The sequence below is a fragment of the Eublepharis macularius genome, chromosome 7 (genome assembly GCF_028583425.1).
Source record: "Eublepharis macularius isolate TG4126 chromosome 7, MPM_Emac_v1.0, whole genome shotgun sequence".
NCBI classification, from domain to species: domain Eukaryota; kingdom Metazoa; phylum Chordata; class Lepidosauria; order Squamata; family Eublepharidae; genus Eublepharis; species Eublepharis macularius.
This window is the reverse complement of record NC_072796.1, coordinates 120,235,925-120,254,906: the sequence shown is the minus strand read 5'-3', so window position 1 is coordinate 120,254,906 and position 18,982 is coordinate 120,235,925. Positions and strand designations below refer to the sequence as shown.

General features: G+C 45.8%; 1 protein-coding gene across 3 annotated transcripts in view; it reads left to right on the top strand.

The window, feature by feature from the left end:
* Positions 1-1,855: 1,855 nt before the first annotated feature.
* CSMD3 (CUB and Sushi multiple domains 3) overlaps positions 1,856-18,982 on the top strand; it is a 922,268-nt gene continuing 905,141 nt past the window's right edge. For all 3 annotated transcript variants that reach the window (XM_054984891.1, XM_054984890.1, XM_054984889.1), the window contains exon 1: positions 1,856-1,922. In XM_054984891.1, coding sequence (XP_054840866.1) covers positions 1,856-1,922 — 67 coding nt within the window. The remainder of the gene's footprint in view (positions 1,923-18,982) is intronic.

Sequence of the window (18,982 nt, the reverse complement as noted above, 5' to 3'; positions counted from 1 at the left end):
CAGCCACTCTAGTATAGGAAATAACGAACAGAGAGAGCGAGCCTGGGGGTCTTTCGAGAAGACGCACATAAAGCAATGACGTCTCCCGATTAGCACACCGAAGGCAATCTTGCAGTCTTTCTTTCTCACACGTGTGCACACCGCATCCCTTGTTCCGGATCTTGGTCCGTTTCATCGTTCGTCTCAAGCACGAAGCAGGTGCAAAGCAAACGGGATGCGGATTTTCAAGACCGCCCGCTCCCCCCCCCCCCCCAGCCCTTGACAGTCGCTTTTCCTACTGGAGGAAGCAGAGCCGTGAAAAGAAATCTGATTTTTTAAAACAACAAAAACAAACGAAACAAAAACGTGGCTGTCTGTGTGTCCTGGAGAGCAACTACCCCCCCCACCAGCCCTAGCCCCCGTATACAAATGACAAACAAATGACAAACAAATGCCTGCGGTCCGAGGGCGACCGGTAGATGGCGCACGTGTTCTTTCCTTGCTCGGGCTTAACCCTTTCTAGTTAGGCACCGCTTTGCATTTTGTGCAGTAGGTTGGTGGAGTGTGTGTTTTAAAGACACCCCCCCCCCAACACATACCATTTACATCTTTGTGGGCTACTTGCAAAATTACGACAAACATCCCTGCGATCTTTGCATCTAGACATCGAGAGGGTCGAGAGAAGAGCCGTGGGAAGAAAAAACACAAGGAGATCCCGAAAGCAACAGTGGCCTTGGGGAGGGGACCGAGGGCAACTAGGAAAGATAAGGGTTTTGTTTTTTGTTTTTGTTTTTTAATGCAAAATTTAGGCTGAACTGGCTGGCCGTGGAACCACTCTGCGCCCTGCAACAGCTGCTCGGGCAAGCGATCGGATCCAAAAGGAATCCCGCCACTCCGAGAGCAAATGACATGTGCTTGGGAACGGGGAAAAGCTGTACACGCGCAGTGTGCGATCACACCGCTTGAACACTCCGAGGCGGAGATTCTTCAAAGCGTCGCCGGCTTCTCTCTTCTCCCCATCCTCCGTACTGAGATGGAGAACCCGCCGAATTAGCTGGTGGCTGTTTCTTCGGGGCTGTTGTGCATTTTTAAATTATTTCTTTAGACCTGATTTTCCTAAGGGGAAAAAGAGGTGGGGGGGAATCCCATCTCCACCCCCAAAGTACTGTTCTGAAAAGAGGCGAGAGAAGGAAGGAAGGAAGGAAGGAAGGAAGGAAGGAAGGAAGGAAGGAAGGAAGGAAGGAAGGAAGAGCCTGGATAGCAGCGGATGCTAGAGCCTGCGCGTCTGGTCAATTTCGCGACGCGTCTGGTCAATTTCAAGGAGCGGCTCTCGGGCTTTGGGGATTTGAACCGGGGGAGAGGAGAGCGCGCGACGGCGGCTGGTGGCGAGCCTCGGGCTGGCTCGGCTGGCGGCAGGCAGCCGGGAAGCGGCCCCTTTTCCCGCCCGCTCGCTTGAGCCGACAGCCTCGCTGCCCCCGTCGGAGAGATGGTTGAGTCCTCCTCGTCAAGGTTGCCGTGGTATCCCAGAAACACCGTTCACTCGGAGCTGTGACCGCGCACCATCAACACACACACACACACACACACACAGGCGCGCACACACACTCCACAGCTCCGCACAAACTCCTCCACTGCGCCTTGGACCGAGCCGGGGAGGAGGAAGGCAAGGAGGGGAGGGGGGGGCAGAGGCCAGGCAGGAAGATCCGAATTGGGGGGCGGGGGGAGCTCGCTCCGCTCTCGCCCAGCAAAAAAGATGCAAAGGAGCTGCCTCTACTGCAAAGGGACCACCTGGCCGAAGGGAGCCGCCGCCGCAGATCTGGGGCGAAGGGGATGTGGGGCATGCCAGCGCCCGGACTTGCGCACCCTGGGCAAGATCATGGGAATTAAAAGTGGATTTACCTTGGGGAATCTCGTCTTTTTTTGGATGGTGTCCTGCGTGAAAGGTAAGGATGCGGGGCAAAAAGGGTGCACAGCCCCCCCCCCTTCTCCGGGGGAAGGAACATTAATGGGGGGGAGGGGGGAGAGAGAAAATAGAAGGGGTGTGGGGGGGCATTTCGGTTTCGAAGAGGCGCCTCGTCAGCTTTGCCCTTTCTCAAGGTTTGGGGGCTTGTGGTTCTTACGGTTCCGAATTGGATCTCCGCAAAGGAGCTGGTGGGGGCCGCTTCTCCAAAAAGCGATCGATGGAGAGAGAGGGGTGGAGAGGGCGGGGGGGGGGCTTGTTTCCCCAAAGAAGGATCCCGGGCGCTCGCTCTCTTTTCCATCTGCGATAGGAAATGCAATTCGCTTGCCAAGGCTGGCGTTCAATGCAGTGACTGAAACTGGTGCCCAATAAATATTCTCGCAGTATGCTCCATCCGAGACGTGAGTTGGGTTTCACCAGCCCTTTAGCGAGCGGATATTCCGGCAGAATTGCCGCCGGAGGATTCCTCCTTTTTGTGTGTGTGTGTGACTATATTTAAAGAGGGGAGGGGAGGTGCGAGATGAAGAGAGCGACGGGAGATTGTGGCTTTTTAAATCTCCTGCTTGGAGATTTCTGGGCTGAGAAACACCTCGATGTGCCCTGGGAGAGGGGACTGAATAGGGGACACGCAACACACACGAACACACACACGGTTCGTAAGGAAAGTTCGGAGAGGCGTTGGGAAAGCTCCGCTCCCCCCCCTACAGGGTTTGGGGCTTGGAGTGGCGGGCGCGCGCCTTTGGGGGACTCAGTCACGTCCCCCCCCCCCAATTCCATTCGCATCTCTAGTAGGCAAGAAGGGGGGGGAATTCCCGCCCCTTGCTGGGTGGGGGCATTGATGAATGGAGGTGGGCGGCCGAAGGTTGTGGCGAGCCGTCGGCTGGGCAGGTGCGCGGGTGTGGAGCGTGGAAGAGAAATCCCCCCCCCCCAGGGGCTTGAGGATGGAGAGATGGATGCCCACTTGAGGATGGAGGCAGGACGCGCGGCTCTTTCCGTCTTGTGCCCAAAGAGCCGAGGAAGAGGCCCCCTGCGCGCGATCCCCTCCCCAGGGTCTCTCTCCGGGGAAGAGGGAGCTCTCCGGGCGAGTTGCGCGACTCTCGAGTTCCGTCCCCCCGGGAGGGCTCGGGCTTTTCTTTTGAAAAGGCGCCGCTGCCGCCTCCCGCTTCTTCCTCCTCTTCCCCGAGCGATCGCGCCGGGCTTGCCTATGAAGCGCCCGATTGTCTTCCCTCCGCAGCTGGTTCGGTCCCTCTCGGAGGCGGGCGGGCGGGCGAGGGATTGACTTCATGCCGCTGCCTCCAGCCGGCCCGGGGAGGGGACATGTCTGGCATGTTAATGCGCCCTGTAATTACCGAAAGCCGCTCCGGGCGTTGGGTGGCCACTGACGCAATCTGCGCCGCCGGCCTTTGGCCCGATTTCTCCGGGGGAAGCGAGTCGGCCAGGAGAGCGGGGGGCCGTCGGGCGGGAGGGGGGCGCGGAGGTGTGTGGGGCCGGCCCTGGGCCAAGCTCGAGGAGAACCCGTCTTTTTCTCCGCCTCCCTCCTTCCACACACGCGCGCCCAGCTCCCGCTTCTCCCGATCCCTGTGCGTGACTTGCTTGCTAGAATGACACACAACGCAGCTACACAAACAGCGTGCGAGGGTCGGGGAAACGCACACGCTGTCGCTTCGGTGGAGGGATGCTCTGACTCTGATGGATGTCTCGTGTGTGTGTGTGTGTGTGTGTGTGTGTGTGTGTGTGTGTGTGTGTGTGTGTGTGTGTGTGTGTGTTAAAAAAAAGGGGGACATGGAGGGAGCCTTGCCTTGTACCTAAGGATCGCGGGGAGGCAGCATCCCACAGAAATTAAAGGCATAAGTGAATTTTCCTGTGCTACACACACATAGACAACCTCCCACCCCCTCCCAGTGCTCTTGACTCACGTGTGATGGGGAAGGTGATTGAATGGAAATTACTTGTTGAACCCAAGTGGGAAGGGAGGGGGGGAGAGCAAAGAGGCTGAAGAGAGAGGAGAAGGGCGGGTGGGTGCTGCACCTGTTGCTGGAAACCCCAAGACTACGAGACCTCCGCTTGATTTGTGTGAGAGGCCATCACAGATCTGACCCCAGGAGCAGAACTTTCCCCTGTGCCACTCAAACACTCCCCCATGAACTCAATTCACACATTTCTAGTGGTGAGCCCATACGTGTGAACCCTTAGGCAACCCAGGTCCAACCATGTGTGAGGTAATGGCAGCTCAGCAAAGACTTGGGTAGAAAGTTAAAATAGTCTCGAAAACAAAGGGGGTCAAACTTAGCTGAGATGGTCACTTTCAGCCTAGAGGCCTGTGTGTTTTTGAGAGGGGGGGGTGAAGAGAGAAAGGATGGCAGGGGGGTTGCTGTGCCTGTTCAGGAAGACGGGCTGAAACTAGGGGCAGGTACTACCCATTTACTCGTGCTGTGCAATCAAATCCTAAACATGTTTACCTAGAGGTACTTTATTTCAAAGTAAAATACATACATGATTTTTGTTGGTCTATTTCTTTTATGAAACATAGGAAGAAATGGTTACGGACTTTTTTGTAGAAAGTCAGGGGATAGTGCTATGTGTTGCCTGATAAGGAGGGGGGCAAGCTTGGTTTAAGAAAGTCTCAGGGAGGGACAGCGAAATAACGAACATGTGGAACAGACATTAACTCTTATTAAACGCCCCCCCACACACACACACACCACCACCACCAATGGCTGGTATCCGTAAAAAATTGTAGATTGTGTTGGGGATTCAAGGCTTAGACATCTCATTGTGTGACAGGGATTTGGCTCTGGTGACTAGTATTCATCTCTCAGGCTATGCTAGAGCTACTGTAGCTCAGCGGTAGGGTACACGTTTTATATGCAGAAGGTTCAAATCTCCAGTTAATAGGATCACACGTCTTGTGATAGGCCCTTCTCTGTGACTCGGAAGAGCTGCTGCCAGCCATAAAAGATGATACCGACTTAGATGGATGAATGGCCTTGATGTCGAGCAGTTTTCTATGCTCACTGCAAACTGATGTCGGGTTTGTATCCAAAGTCCAGCGGCACGTCGAAGACGAGCAAAATTTATTCCATCATAAGCATTTGTGAGTCTGCTGTGTTGATAGTTCTCCATTAAAGATTCCTATCCCTCCCCAAAAGGCTCCAGTTCCCTGAGTAGTGACGATAAGGCTGAGCGGGTAGATACGGTCTGCCACTTGTTTGTTTTTTATTCCTCCTAACGTATCTTGGGGGTTCAATACAAGTGTTTGCTTGCTCTAACAACTGACATGTGTTCTGTTGTTGACAACCAGGGGCAGTGGACTGCACCTTGGGATTGTAAGGGCTATTTGGGTCCCCACAAACTACCGCTAAGTTTCCTGAGCTACGTGGTAATTCAACAGTACAGCCATGTTGCAGCATCTGGGTCTTTATACATTGTAGCTGTGATCGTATTCCTAGTGTTTACTATGAAGTCCCTGCTATCTGAAACAGGTGACCTTTTAGAAGCTTGATTTATGTACTTACAATGTCAACAAAACCTCTAGTTGCACTTCATATTCCCAGATAACCCGGTACTGGAAACTGAAAAACAAAGTGAAAAGACGATAGTTCTGTAAGAACTGTTTGCCAAAGCTATTGCCCGTATTCTTTCTCTTTCAAAAGCCTTGCAGGCCCCTTTTAAAGCCTCGCGGAGAAAGGCAGTAGCGGAGTATGTATTTTGCATGTGGAAGATCTGGGGTCCAATTCCTAGCATTTCCAGTTCAAAAGATCTTAGGCAACAGATACTAGAAAATAACTCTGATGGAGAGATACTAGCTTCTCCGGTACTGGATAAGACAGACCCCTGTTTGGATCTGTATGAAGTAGTTTCCTGTGTTCCCCTTGCAAAACCCATCTGTCACAATTAAACACCATTGATTTTATTTTTTAATTATGTTCCTTATAGTCCACCTTTCTTGCTGAGACTTAAGGTGGATTACAATATAAACATGCGGAACATTCAATAAGCAATGCAGTTGGGTATGGAATGCAGAGATTTAAAAACAAGCAGGGATCCAAATCAGAGTGGAAGCAATACTGAAGCGGAACATAAGCAATTCAAACCCTGACATGATAAACAACACAGAAACTACCTAGTGGGACTGTACTTATGGCAACAGGCAGTAAATAGTAGTATACTCTATAGTCTCTATCCCTTCACCAATGCATCTCGTTGAAACCACTGCCTTAGACTACAGCCCTCTTTTCTATATGTATGTTCCTCCTTCTAGAAGTTTCCTATATCCGTCTGAATTGACAGGTATGTCTTTCAATACAGTTACTGCATTTTACAAGTTGAACTGAAGCAAGAGGCCTATCTACATTGTAGGCTAAATCTGGTCTAATAGTCCCTCCCTCTGACCTGGCAGTTGTCGTTTTATGTGGGCAGATCTAAGGATCTCTAAACAGATTCTCATGGTTTGATGACAGATTCCCTGTCACCAAACCATGATTCCCAGGTTTTCTATAGTGGCTCAAGTGGTATGAAAACAATGTGTGCTAGTAATGAAGAATTGTGTTTTTGGAACCACAGAGTGTATGGAACTGAAATTTGAGTGCAAAAATCAATTTCTGCTTGGCTCAGATTTCTGCGGGGATATCTTCAAGCCCTTGGGTGGTGGTGATGATGGCATTTGGGAATTGATTCTGCCAAACACTAGTTACCCCTTTCATTTAGGGGGTGTGGGAGGGGTCTGGAGAATCCCACCAATCAAACATATCACAAGCATCGTTTTGAATGCTACTCAGTGATATTTAAAACATGATTTTAACAGGTAGCACCTTACATTAATGGTGGGATCTGCATTTGCAGTTCGCCTCATCAGTCATTCTAAACTTTAAAATATTCTACAGCAGGATACTAGAAGAATTTGTCTCTATGCATGTGTGGGGAAGAGGGCACATCAACCCACAACTACGTAGACACATCCGTATGCATATTTTATGTCTACCTCCAGTGCCTTGAAGCCTGATCAGCTTCAGTCCTGTTTCAGTGGCATGACAGTGAGAAGAGCTGTTACCCAAAAATGTCAATCAGTGTGGGTGCAGAAGGATTAAAAAGAATATTATATATGTCAGAAATGCTAACATGGGAGGGAGGGCAGTAAAAGTCAGAGGAAAGAAAGGGAGGGAACAAACTTGGGTGAATAGGACTTCTTCCTGCAAATTAATGCAAAATTCTGTTTCGAAAGAAAGATGATGCAGTTAGTGAACCAGCCAATCTATGGTCCAAGCACAGAATTTGTAACCCCAAAATGGTACCTGAAAGATACGTAAGTGACTATACCTAGGCATATGTTCCTGCACTCCTTCAGGACTTCTCTTTGGATCAGTATAATGCTAATTGCATTGTGGAGAGGTGTTCAATCAGTTTTCATATTGCCTTTACCTGATTCAACTTATATGTAAGAATGGATGAACATATGCAATATAAACAACAGAGAGGGTTGAGGAGATGGAGGCAAGCTTCTGGAAAACTTCTCAAGGTAATCCATGAGATTCCTTCTTTTACATTCCTGAAGGATACACAAAGAGCAGTTATAACAGGATAAAATCTAACTGGTGGTAGAAAGTGCTGTCAAGTCATAGCTGACTTATGGTGATACCTGCTGGGGTTTTCAAGGCAAGAGACTAATAGAGGTGGTTTGTCATTGCCTTGATCTTCCTTGTTAATCTACTATCCAATTACTAACCAAGGTCAACCCTGCTTAGCTTCTGAGATCTGACAAGACTGGGTTTGCCTGGCTTATCTAGGTGATGGCAGAATCTAACTAGCTGTCCATCTTTACTTTCTGTCTTAATACCACTTTTTATCAGTCACTCTCAGATTTTCTTCCCTAATGAACTACAGTTTAGGAATATTGGCTGTGGCATTCCTCATGATATGTTGGTGATGTTCTTATTGTACATTTGACATAATGGCATGCAGAGTAAATAGAAACACACAGAGTAACACAGATTGTGTGATCAGGACAAGAGTAAAGGCAAAGAAGAAAAGTAAAAACAGAGTGTGCAAGATCAGAATGGAAACAATCTGAATGCCTTTGCAATCAATGTCTGTGGTATTCAGAAAACAAACATGAAACAGGTTGCACAGTTTTGATGCAAACCTCCCTTAGAAAAATGCACAATTTACAGTGACATCCCAAGCAGAGTTACACTTCAAAGAAAGGTGTGACCCTGCTTTGGTTGCGGCCGTCTTTTCAAGATATTTTCAAGAAATCCAAAAATTTCACAAGATGGAAACAATGTAAATGCTTGATGAAGAGAGTACAATATAGTTCATTTGCTCAGATGTGTCAAAGATGCTGATTTTGAGGTCGCAATTGAAGTTAAAGAACATGTGGTACAGCCCTAGTATAAACCAATTTATTGTTGGGTTGCCTTGCACAAACAAGGATAGAAATTAGATATTCTACTCTGTTTTGCTAAAAATGCAGACAGAAGGGCTTTGGAGAAAAGCAGATCAAGATGAGAACAAGGCATCTCCTAGGAGGGAAATGGATAGAGACCATCGTTGCTGGACACTTTGTTCAGTACATTGATTTCCATGTATACAAAAACACAGTTTTCTCAGTTGCTGTACAACCGATGAGAAGATTTCTGCAAAAAGGAGATGGCATTATCCTAAGGCAGCAATGCAGGACAGTTTCTTGTATACAACCCACCCCCCACAATGATATCCATGTTATTTGTGAGTCTTTGTATCAATGTAGGGTAAGGTTAATTTTGCTAGATGTTGTCCCCATGTAAAATAAGATGCCGGATGAGGTGGTCTATATAGTTTAATCCAATGGAGCCTTTCTCATGTGTGCAAATAGGATTTGTGTTGTTTGATACTGTTAGGGGAGATTTTTGTAATAGTACTCTGCTGTCAATTCATAAGTCCCCTACTACCACTTACCCACATATATTTCAAGACACCAAACACATACACAAAAAAAATTGGTTTATTCTTTATTTAATAATCCGAGACACATTCTCCATTAGAGGGAGACGTGTAAAGACCAGCTATATTGGAGGGTTTTAAATACCCTTAATGCTGTTCGTTTACAGGATAATTGTTAATTGTTTACAGAATAAAAGGTCAAAAGTTAGGATAAAACTCTGTCAAAATGACACATGTTCCAAGAGAAGATAACATGTGACAAGCTTGAATGACAAATGATTTATACCAACATTTGAGAAGCTGGAGCCATTTATCTGACACATTCCTTGGGAAGGAATTCAATCAGGGTTGAAATCTTACTTGTTTAATTAGAATAACCAAAACAAGAAATTGTTTGTACTTTGCTCACTAACTTGTCTCACCCAGAGACAGGATTTTAACACTAGGGTAAGGACTATCTTTACTTATTTACATATTTCTGTGTGCTGGTAGCTTGAATGTATGTTCAGAATAAGATTTTATGAAATGGGTTCTAAACATTCCTTAACAGGTACTTCTAAAATCAATATAGCAACCCGTGGCTGTGCTCCAAATTTCTTTTACCTTCTGCAGATCTATGACTGGTGAAACAACCCAGATTCCTTTTTAATGGCATCTCTTTGTTACCTTTTATCTCACGCATTTCACTTTTATTTTCAAAATGGTTCTACCCAGGCCGTCTGCTTATTCTCTGCCATCTACCCCCCTGAGAGTAATGAAAATATTTGTGCTCAGATTAATTAAACAAATCTTACCCAAAGAATGCCCACTCTGCCATCATATTTTCCTGTTCAGTGTCCATGCAGTCACTGAAATGTGTGTATTTCAACTGTCATTAAACCTCTTCCCCACAAACTTACTAGGAACTGGATCTCATTTTTAAAATGACACACAGAGGTGCAGTTTGGAGGCAGTAAAATGACAGCCCTCCCGTTTTTATTGCTGGAAGGAAGTGATCCGCATTGCTTCCTGGAAAGACTGGCCCCTTGGCAAAGAAGTCATGTTGACTGAACTCAACTCGCGATGAGCAAAGCAGGGAAAGCAATCATTCAAATGCATGCAGTCACACAACAGTGTGTTTAAATGCCCACCGTGATTGTGAGCCAATGTAACATGTACTGCAGTTGCCACAGGATATGAAACTAAGATTCAAAAGAGACTGTGGGGTCAAGAAAACAAACAAAAACAATCCCCCTGCCACACACACTCATTTAAGGTCACCTAATAGGTGATTCATTCTTCAGACTAAATAGTTTGATAAATCATCTGCCTATTGATTTCAATGGGAAACTCTTTAGGACCTTGGACAGCAGATTTGCTACTGCTTGAGAGTGATGTTTGCAGAACTAGGTTTTCCATTGAAATTTCTATCCCGTGTTTTGAAAAGTAAATTCCTAGAGAGACAACTCGCTATAGCAACCATTTAAGTTTACTTTCTAAAAACATTTGAAGCCTTTGAGACTTCAGCATTGCTAAGTACGTTTGTTGACCTGACTGCAAGAAATGCATTTCTCCCATCCTCCCATTGGATAGAATGACAGGACGTGCACTCAGCCCTAAAAGAATGGTAGGCAGGCATTGGTGGCCAACTCAGGCAGCCTCATTCAGGCTAGCCAATCAGATGTGGGTATTCAGTTGCCCATACCTACACTGCCAGCTCTCAGTTGAGACTTTTCTGTACCCACCCTCTTTCTCATTTTGCCATGTGGGGTTAGCTACTATGGGGCTGTTTCCTGCTGTGCAAAGCAGGATTGGGACAATTGAGTGTATAAGCATTTGTTTAATCATCATAACATAATAGCTGGTGTAGTAGATCAGGCCGACGGTCCATTTAGTCCAGCGTCATGTTGCACACAGTGGCCAAAGAGATGCCATGGAAAGCCTACAAGCATGGCATGGAAACTGAAGCTCCCATTTTTGCTTTTTCTGGCAGGGATAGTTAGAGGAGAGGATCAAGGAAAGGGCACTGAGTGCAAAGGAGGCCTTCTCAGAACAGCTTATGAGAGGTGCTGGGTCTGATTGAGGCTGGGTCAGGCACCAGCCAGGGACCTGACTGTTGCCCCACAAAGCTGTTGGGTGCAGTGAAATGGAAAGGTCTCCCTAGAGGTGATTACATTTGACTGTTGTGATCCTTGGGCAGCTTTTAATAACTGCCGTGGAGCTCATCCCATCATCAGTCATTGATATGGGTCGTGGCTCAGTGGTAGCACATCTGCTCTGCATGCGGAAGGTCCCAGGTTTGATCTCCCCCATCTCCAATTAAAAGAAGCAGCTAGAAAGTGATGTAAAATACCTCTGCTTGAGACCCTGTAGAGCCACTGCCAGATTAGATAACACTAATGGTGATAGACCTGTGATACTGTATAAGACAGTTCCAAACGTTCAATAAAGTTGTTGCTGGATTATATTACTATATTCTCTCTCTCTCTCTCTCTCTCTTTTTGGGGGAGGGATACCTCCTTGTTTCTCAAATGGGTACACAGAATACTTTTCTGTATAAAACAATGCACCAAACTTGGCTGCTCTGCAATGACCAGTCAGTCCCTGGAGCCACAATTAGCCTCCACTGGAAAGAACTGAAGTGAGGGAGCCACAACTGAGCGATTCAGAGCCAATAAACGGAACGGAATTTTTGTCATTGAACTCAGGGATATGGACTGCAGCTCATGGTTGGCAACCTGAGCTCATAGCTGGAAATTGGAAGATGTTACATATCCTGCATAAGTATGGGGGCTTGCTAAATATAATGCTGTGGCAATGGAATAATTTTTTATTTAATATCTGTAGGGCCACAGAGTGCCTGCTTTTTTAAAAAGCACATTCTTGGCAGGACATTAGCAAAACTGCTGCCAGGTTTCAACCTGTTTTCAGTGTTTTTTGATTAAAATCTTGGTTATGCAATAAAAATGTTCTGCCTCAAGTAATGAGGCTGCTGTTACACAAAGCTCCTTTAAAGCTTGCATTTAAAATGTTTTTAAGCTTAAATACAGCCCGGAAAACCCACAACAACCACCTTAATTACATTAGCGGAATATACTTCTGCTTCTTACCAGCTCAGAGATACTGAGAATGGGAACCATTTGAGAACTTCAAGGAAAGGGATTAGAACCAGAGAGGAATCCGAGGGAGAGGGGCCAGCACTCTTTTCACTCCGTCATCAACCACTTTTACATTTGTTGCAGGAACAATATAGCTGCACCATGTATGAAACTGTATCATGCTACAGAGAGTGTTGGATTTCCACCATCGAAGTTCAGATTTCTACTTAGCTGCTACTGGCTGCCCTTCGCAAATCACTCTTTGCCTAACTCACCTCTCAGAGCTGTGCTGAAGATGAAGTTTGAGAAACCCTTTGGATGCCACCATGAGCTCCTTAGAGCAAGGACAGGATAAATATGCGATAAAGAAATACATTGAGAAATCAACGTCATCATTCTTTACTCAGCATCTGTGTAGTTAGTGATGAAAAATAATAGTTCCAGAAGGGATGCCGTGTTAGTCTTTCAAAGCAAAATTCAAGAGAAGTCCAGTGGCACCTTAAACATTAACAGTTTTTTTCCCTCCAGACTTAGTATTTGTGATTCAGAGCTGACGTCATCAGACGTACATCCATAAGAGAGATATTTATACTTAAAAGTTACAAGCAACAGAAAGATCAAAAAGAGTCCAGTAGCACCTTTAAGACTAACCAACTTTATTGTAGCATAAGCTTTCGAGAATCACAGTTCTCTTCGTCAGATGCGCATCTGACGAAGAGAACTGTGATTCTTGAAAGCTTATGCTACAATAAAGTTGGTTAGTCTTAAAGGTGCTACTGGACTCTTTTTGATTTTGCTACTACAGACTAACATGGCTAACTCCTCTGCATCTATCAAGCAACAGAAAGATATGCTTGGGGAGAGATTACAAAAAAAGCCTGAATATATAGATGGAGGGATGGAAGCATGGATGGATGCATGGGAAGATAATAGTAATTGTTCTTATATACCGCTCTTCTAGACAGATTAGTGCCTCACCTAGAGCAGTGAACAAGTTAGTGTTATTATTATCCACACAATACAGTGGGGAGCCAGGGCTGAGAGGAATGGTTTACCCCGGGCCACCTACTGAGCTCTTGGCAGTAGTGGGATTCAAACCAGTAGAGTGCTGATTTGCAGCCGAACCACTTAACCACTGTGCCACAGCAGCACCCACGGATGCACGGATGGATGGATGAATGGATACAATGGTTTCAAGCTTTGTATCCCCAATGAACAATTTCCTAAATGACTTGACTATCACAGAATCCCTACGATTTGCAAACGATTCTGAGTCATGTTCTAGGATTCAGGGGGTTGAACCCTACAGCAAAATCTCCATCGATAGAAGTAATTTCTGTCAGTGGAACTGGTATTGCTTGCCTCTCCGCTTTCACTGCAGCCCCAAAGCCCCAGGAACAGCTTGAGGGATGAGCTGGAGGTCTGCAGCAGAAGGGAATTTGTGAAAGTTGTCCCTCCTTTGAGATCCATCCCTACACCTGATCTTTGGCCAGGAAAGTATGGCCCTCACATCTTTTTCTCCTCTGTGGCTACACATTGCAAGGGAAAGTTGGTCATAGCTCTTTACTAGGGAAGCTAGTATTTCATTACTGTTTTGTTCTTTTTTTACCCTGTAAGTTTTCAAGCCATCCGTCTGGAGCAAATCATGTTTTGAAAATCACTGACTGAGAAGTACTCAAGCGTGAAAGGACAAAGAAGAGCTATAACAGATGAGGTATAAAGTCATCCTGAATCAGTGGCATTGTATACCCCCTGCTTCCTACCTCTGGTCATTCATGGGTTCTTGTACATTTGAAGGAATATCTGTACTCAGTCCATCTTTGTATGGTAGGACCAATAGCTTGGGTTGCTTGGAACGTCAAACTGTGAGAACATCAATGCTCATGGAAGCAGATATTTTTCTTCCTTTTTTCCCCTTAGTAGCCCTTGTGTCCTCCCCAGTAGCCAATCCTGGGAGTTGGGGGAAGTCACATGGACAAAATATTATGAGGCTTGGGTGAGGGTGAGAAGGGAAATTCTCTTATCTTCCTCTTCTGCCTACTTCAGACTAGGGGAGAGGGAGATGGGGCTATTTCACCCAATTTCCCTTCCTTGCTGCAGTTCCCTTTACTACTATAGCATTTTGCTCATGAGGCTTCTTGGACTGCTAGCATCAGCTTTGGGGGGCAGAGTATCGGCAAGAGACGGAAAAGACATAAAAGAATGGTGGTTCATAGGATCTATACCAATGGCTCAGCTCGTATTTTAAAAAAGAAAATGAGTAGAGGACATTTAATGCTCCTTGTGTAAGTATGAGTTCTATGATTTCCATTGTCCTTTTGAACTTAAAAAAAATAGTGTGTCATATTTGGAGTTAAAAAATAATTTCCCTCCAGATCAAATTGGCTGGAAATCACTGGATTCGTTTTCAGCGTGGCATTCGGTGCTTTGTTGGCTCACATGCTCAAGTAATCTACAGCCATTTTGCTCTGCAGGTACCTTTTCGAAGCAACTCATCCTCTTTTTACGGCATACATTGCAGGGGGGGAAATGAGAACTGAAGTCAGACTGGTATAAATGGAAGACCTTCCATTGATTCCAGCAGTGCTGAGACCTCACACGTGTCTGAGCATCACCTCTTAAAATTGTTAGCAATCAAGCCAACCATGGAAGACTGCGTGTGAGAGAGCGTGTGCCTGCCTCACGCATTGCTCCTCTATCTGAAAGCAAAGAAAACAAAAATGTTCACTCCATGATGTGCTTCAAAAACATGATATGATCCCTAAAATGTGCATCATCTGAGTTCCAGTTTTCACTTCATAGGCTGAATCCCAAGAAACGGTAGCCATTTCAACACATCTTGGGGGCTTTGTTGACAAAAATAGCTGAAGGGCTGTTTACTGGGGTGTCCATTTTCTCCCTGGTGAGGCTACAAAGGGTTTTGTTTTTTAGGTTATAGTGAATCTAGGATTGAGAGCTCAAGGTTGGGATATTCCTGGAGATTTGGGTGGGGGGAGCTTGGAGTTGGTAAGGTTTAGGGAGGGGAGGGGCCCCAGTGGGGTATAATATCATAGGGGCCACCCTGCAAAGCAGCATTTTCTCCAGGGGAACTGATGTCTGTCGGCTGGAGATTGGTTGTAATTCCGGGAGATCTCCAGCTACTACCTGGAGGCTGGCAACCCTAGGTGAACCTTAGCTACCATCTCTCCTGATACTAACTTTCTCATCAAATCAGGAAATAAATATAGTCTTGTTCTTCAGTTACTGAAAGGCATTCCCAGATTGCATTCCTCAGCTAAATTGAGACTCCGTACAAGCTCCAAATAATTGATCTTTCAAGTATTATTTTGATTATGCAAAATCCAAGAACGGTAGAGGGGGAAGAGAGAGAGAATGTGAAGCAAAATGAGATCAGTTTTTATTATTAGGCACTTACAGATTGTTGTACCTTGATGTGGAATTTGGCAGAATCCCATTAAAAAAAAAAAGCCTGGAAGTTTGAAGTTTCTGGCTGATCGCTAAATCAAAAGCAGCTGAACAGATTTAAATATTTTGTGTAAACAAATTTGCATGCAGGCTGCTAATCGGCATGCCAGCTTTCAGTCTGACATTTGGTGAGATGATGGAAGCGCAGAGCCCTCGACGCTAAGCGGAGTTCATAATGGAAATTCTGACAGATCTGTAATTACCTGCATTGTGGGTCAATGAATGCTCTTCTAACTCATCTTTTTGTGATGAAATTCAATGTTCAAATTCTAAGCATGGGACGGGGGCACTTATAAACATATAAACAGATACAAGGTCTTCAAAGATGAACAGTTGTTGTCAGGGCTTTTTTTCTGGGAAAAGAGGTGGTGGAACTCAGTGGGTTGCCAGCACAGGGGGTGACACTTGCCGGGAGGTGGTGCCCCTGGTACTACATGTGCGCGCGCAAAGTGCGTGCATGCTTCCAGGACCAATGATGTCACTTTGGGTCAGCTGGAACTAGGGGGGAGTTTTTAAAAGTTTAAATCACCCTTGGCGAAAATAGTCACATGGCTGGTGGCCCCGCTCCCTGATATCCAGGCAGATTGCCCTTCATGCCTCTGTCCAGAGATCAGGGGGCAGGGCCACCAGCCATGTGTCCATTTTCAAGAGGTTTCGGAACTCTGTTCCACTGCGTTCCCGCTGAAAAAAAGCCCTGGTTCTTGCCTGTTATTTTGCTCACATCCAGCTTTTAAAAAAGTAGACACCAGCCATCAGCTAGTTTAAGTTGTAGGCCAGCATCCTGGTCCATAAGTCCAGAGGAAAGGAGAACTCTTTTGAGCTTTCCTGCCTGCTCAGCACTCCATCATCACCCTCCCTTGTTTTCATATGGCAGTTTGTGGAGGTTGTTGACCGCATCACAGCTGAGAAAGAATTTGGGAGTGTTTTTTTTCCAAATCAACAGGAGAAATGGCTTTTTTTGCCTCCTTCACACTGCATGTAAAGGGAGGAGGTAATTTAATGAGGCCGAGTCCTTGCAGAGACTATGATTAGAACTTAAGCAGAGGTTGGCAGGGTTACTGCAGATTTATTTATTTATTTGAAATATTTATGTGCTGCTTTTCTGTCAGGCTTATGAGAGGTAATCAAAGCAGCTTCTAGCATCTGACTGGCCCCAGGCACTGGGGAGGGAACACTTTCAGTGTTGGGCTTTGATGCATGAACCAGCATACTGAATGGCGCCAGGGGACAAGGTCTACACCTCTTGGCACATTTTGGTGTGCAGGATGCAATAAGTATGGATGGACTAACAGTGCAGTGCTAAGAACAGTTTCCTGGGAGTATGTGTAGTCTTGCGTAGGATTCTGAATAGAACTGGTTGCCATTGTTCTTTACCAGTGCAATCCTAAACAGAGTTACACTCTTCTAAGACAATCAATTTCAGTAGACGTGGAAGGATGTTATTCTACTTAGCATTGCATTGTAAGCTACTGCTCCAGGCTGGGAGCTCAGGTTGCAAACTCCAGGTGGGGTCTGAAGATCTCCTAGAATTACAGCTGATCTTGAGACCACAGAGATCAGTTCCTCTGGAGAAAATGGCTGCTTTGGAGGGTGGACTCTATGGCATTATACCCCATGAAAGTTCTTCCCCTCCCCAAATCCCACCATTCTAAGTAGGGTTGCCTGGTCCTTCAGGGCTCAAACCAGCAGACGGAGGAATTGCACGGGGCATGTCATGGGAATATTTACCTCATGCACACATGCATGCTGGAACACTTCCACATTGCACTGGGAATAACTTCATTCCTGGCTTGATATGGAAGTGCCCGGGAGTGCGTGGGAGTGTGCTGTGGGGTTCCCGTTCCCATACTTTACAAATTGAGCAGTTCTGCCCTCTCTTTATCTCCTGTTACAATTTCACTTCCCTATCTCTGCAATGGGCCAAGCATGTCCTTGCTCTTTTTCTTACTTTGAACATAAGCAAAGAACCCTTTTTTGTTGTTTTTAGCATCTCTTCTAGCCCAAGTTCATACTGAGCTTTAGCTTTTCTAATACTCTCCCTATAAGAACTGGTTATTTGCTTATATTCATCCTTGGTTATAACTCCCTCCTTCCACTTCTTGTTTCTCAACTCATTAGAAAGCTGTTTATGGAGCCATCTTGGCTTCTTTAAGCTCCTCCCGTTTTTCCTTCTCGTAGGAATCCTTTGTGATTGTGCCTTCAATACTTTGCCTTTAAGAAACTCCCACCCCTCTTGAACTCCTTTCTCCTTACGTATGTATGGCCATGGGATTCTACCCAGCATAGCTTTCAGTTTGTTAAAATTTGCTTTTCTGAAGTCCAACCTATACGTCTGACTACATACAGCTTTTCCCTTCCCCACGACTATAAATTCAAAAATTACATGGTCACTGCTACCCAGGGTGCCTACTGCTTTCATCTTGTCAACCAGTTCTTCCCTTTTGGTGAGAATCAAGTCTAAGATAGCAGGTCCCCTTGTTTCCCTCTCCACTTTCTAAAAACTGAAGCTGTCAGCATGACAAATCAGGAATTTATTTGACCTTTCATTTTTAGTATAGACTTCCCAAAATTACCAGGGTAATTGAAATCTTCCATGACCACTGTGTCCTGTCTCTTGGAGAACTTTGTAATTTGTTCTAGGAGTGTCCTATCCAAGTCCTCTGCCTGGCTTGGCGTTCTATAACAGATGCCCACCATAATGTCACTATCATTTTTACTTCTTTTATTTTTACCCAGAGACTCTCAACTGAATGTCCATGTTCAGCTACATGTATTTCCTCATAAGTATGTACCTCCTTTACATATAATGATACTGCTCCCCCTTCCTTATTTGTCACTCCCTTTTAAACACATTGTATCCCTCAATCCTAGTATTCCAATTCTGAGTGTCTTTGCACCAAGTTTCAGTTATGCCTATTATGTCATAGTCCCCTTCCTGTATTAAGACTTCAAGTTCCTCCTGCTTGTTTCCCATACTCTGCACATTAGTGTAGAGACATTGGAAACCATGAGTTATATGCCCTGAGGTTTTTGTTTCTGTAATTACCTGTGAGTGAATGTTTCCTAGCATATGTGCCACTCTCCACAAATCTTCAGTGTTCTCATCTCCAGCTATAGGCTTTGAATTTTTGTCTCTTTCCCCAATAGGATTTAGTCTGCCCTGGGATCCCATTGCTATTTTGTTGCTGTGAGTCCCGGGTGGGGGTGGGGTGCTTTTAACAGAGCTGCAAAGGTCCAATTCTGGTTGAGACTCCTGTAGCACAAGAGACAGGTGGGGTCCCTACCTTCCCCTTGCATTGATTTTCTGACCCAAAATGGAGCTTGTGGGTGCTATTTGTCCATATGCCCTGGTACCATGTTGGGCTAGGAAAATGGTTGGGAGGGGGCAGGAGTTTCTTCCCCCTGCAACAAAGTGGATCCAACCAGAATCAGGCCACTGCAATGCTGTTACAAGGAGTTCCCCGGTGGGAACTCATTGCTATAAAATGGAAGCATGTCTCTAGGGCAGGCTGGAAAATGCCATCTCACCTAGTTCAGCCTTTAAGGAACCCATGTTAAAGAGAGGGGAATGAGTTAGTTAGTT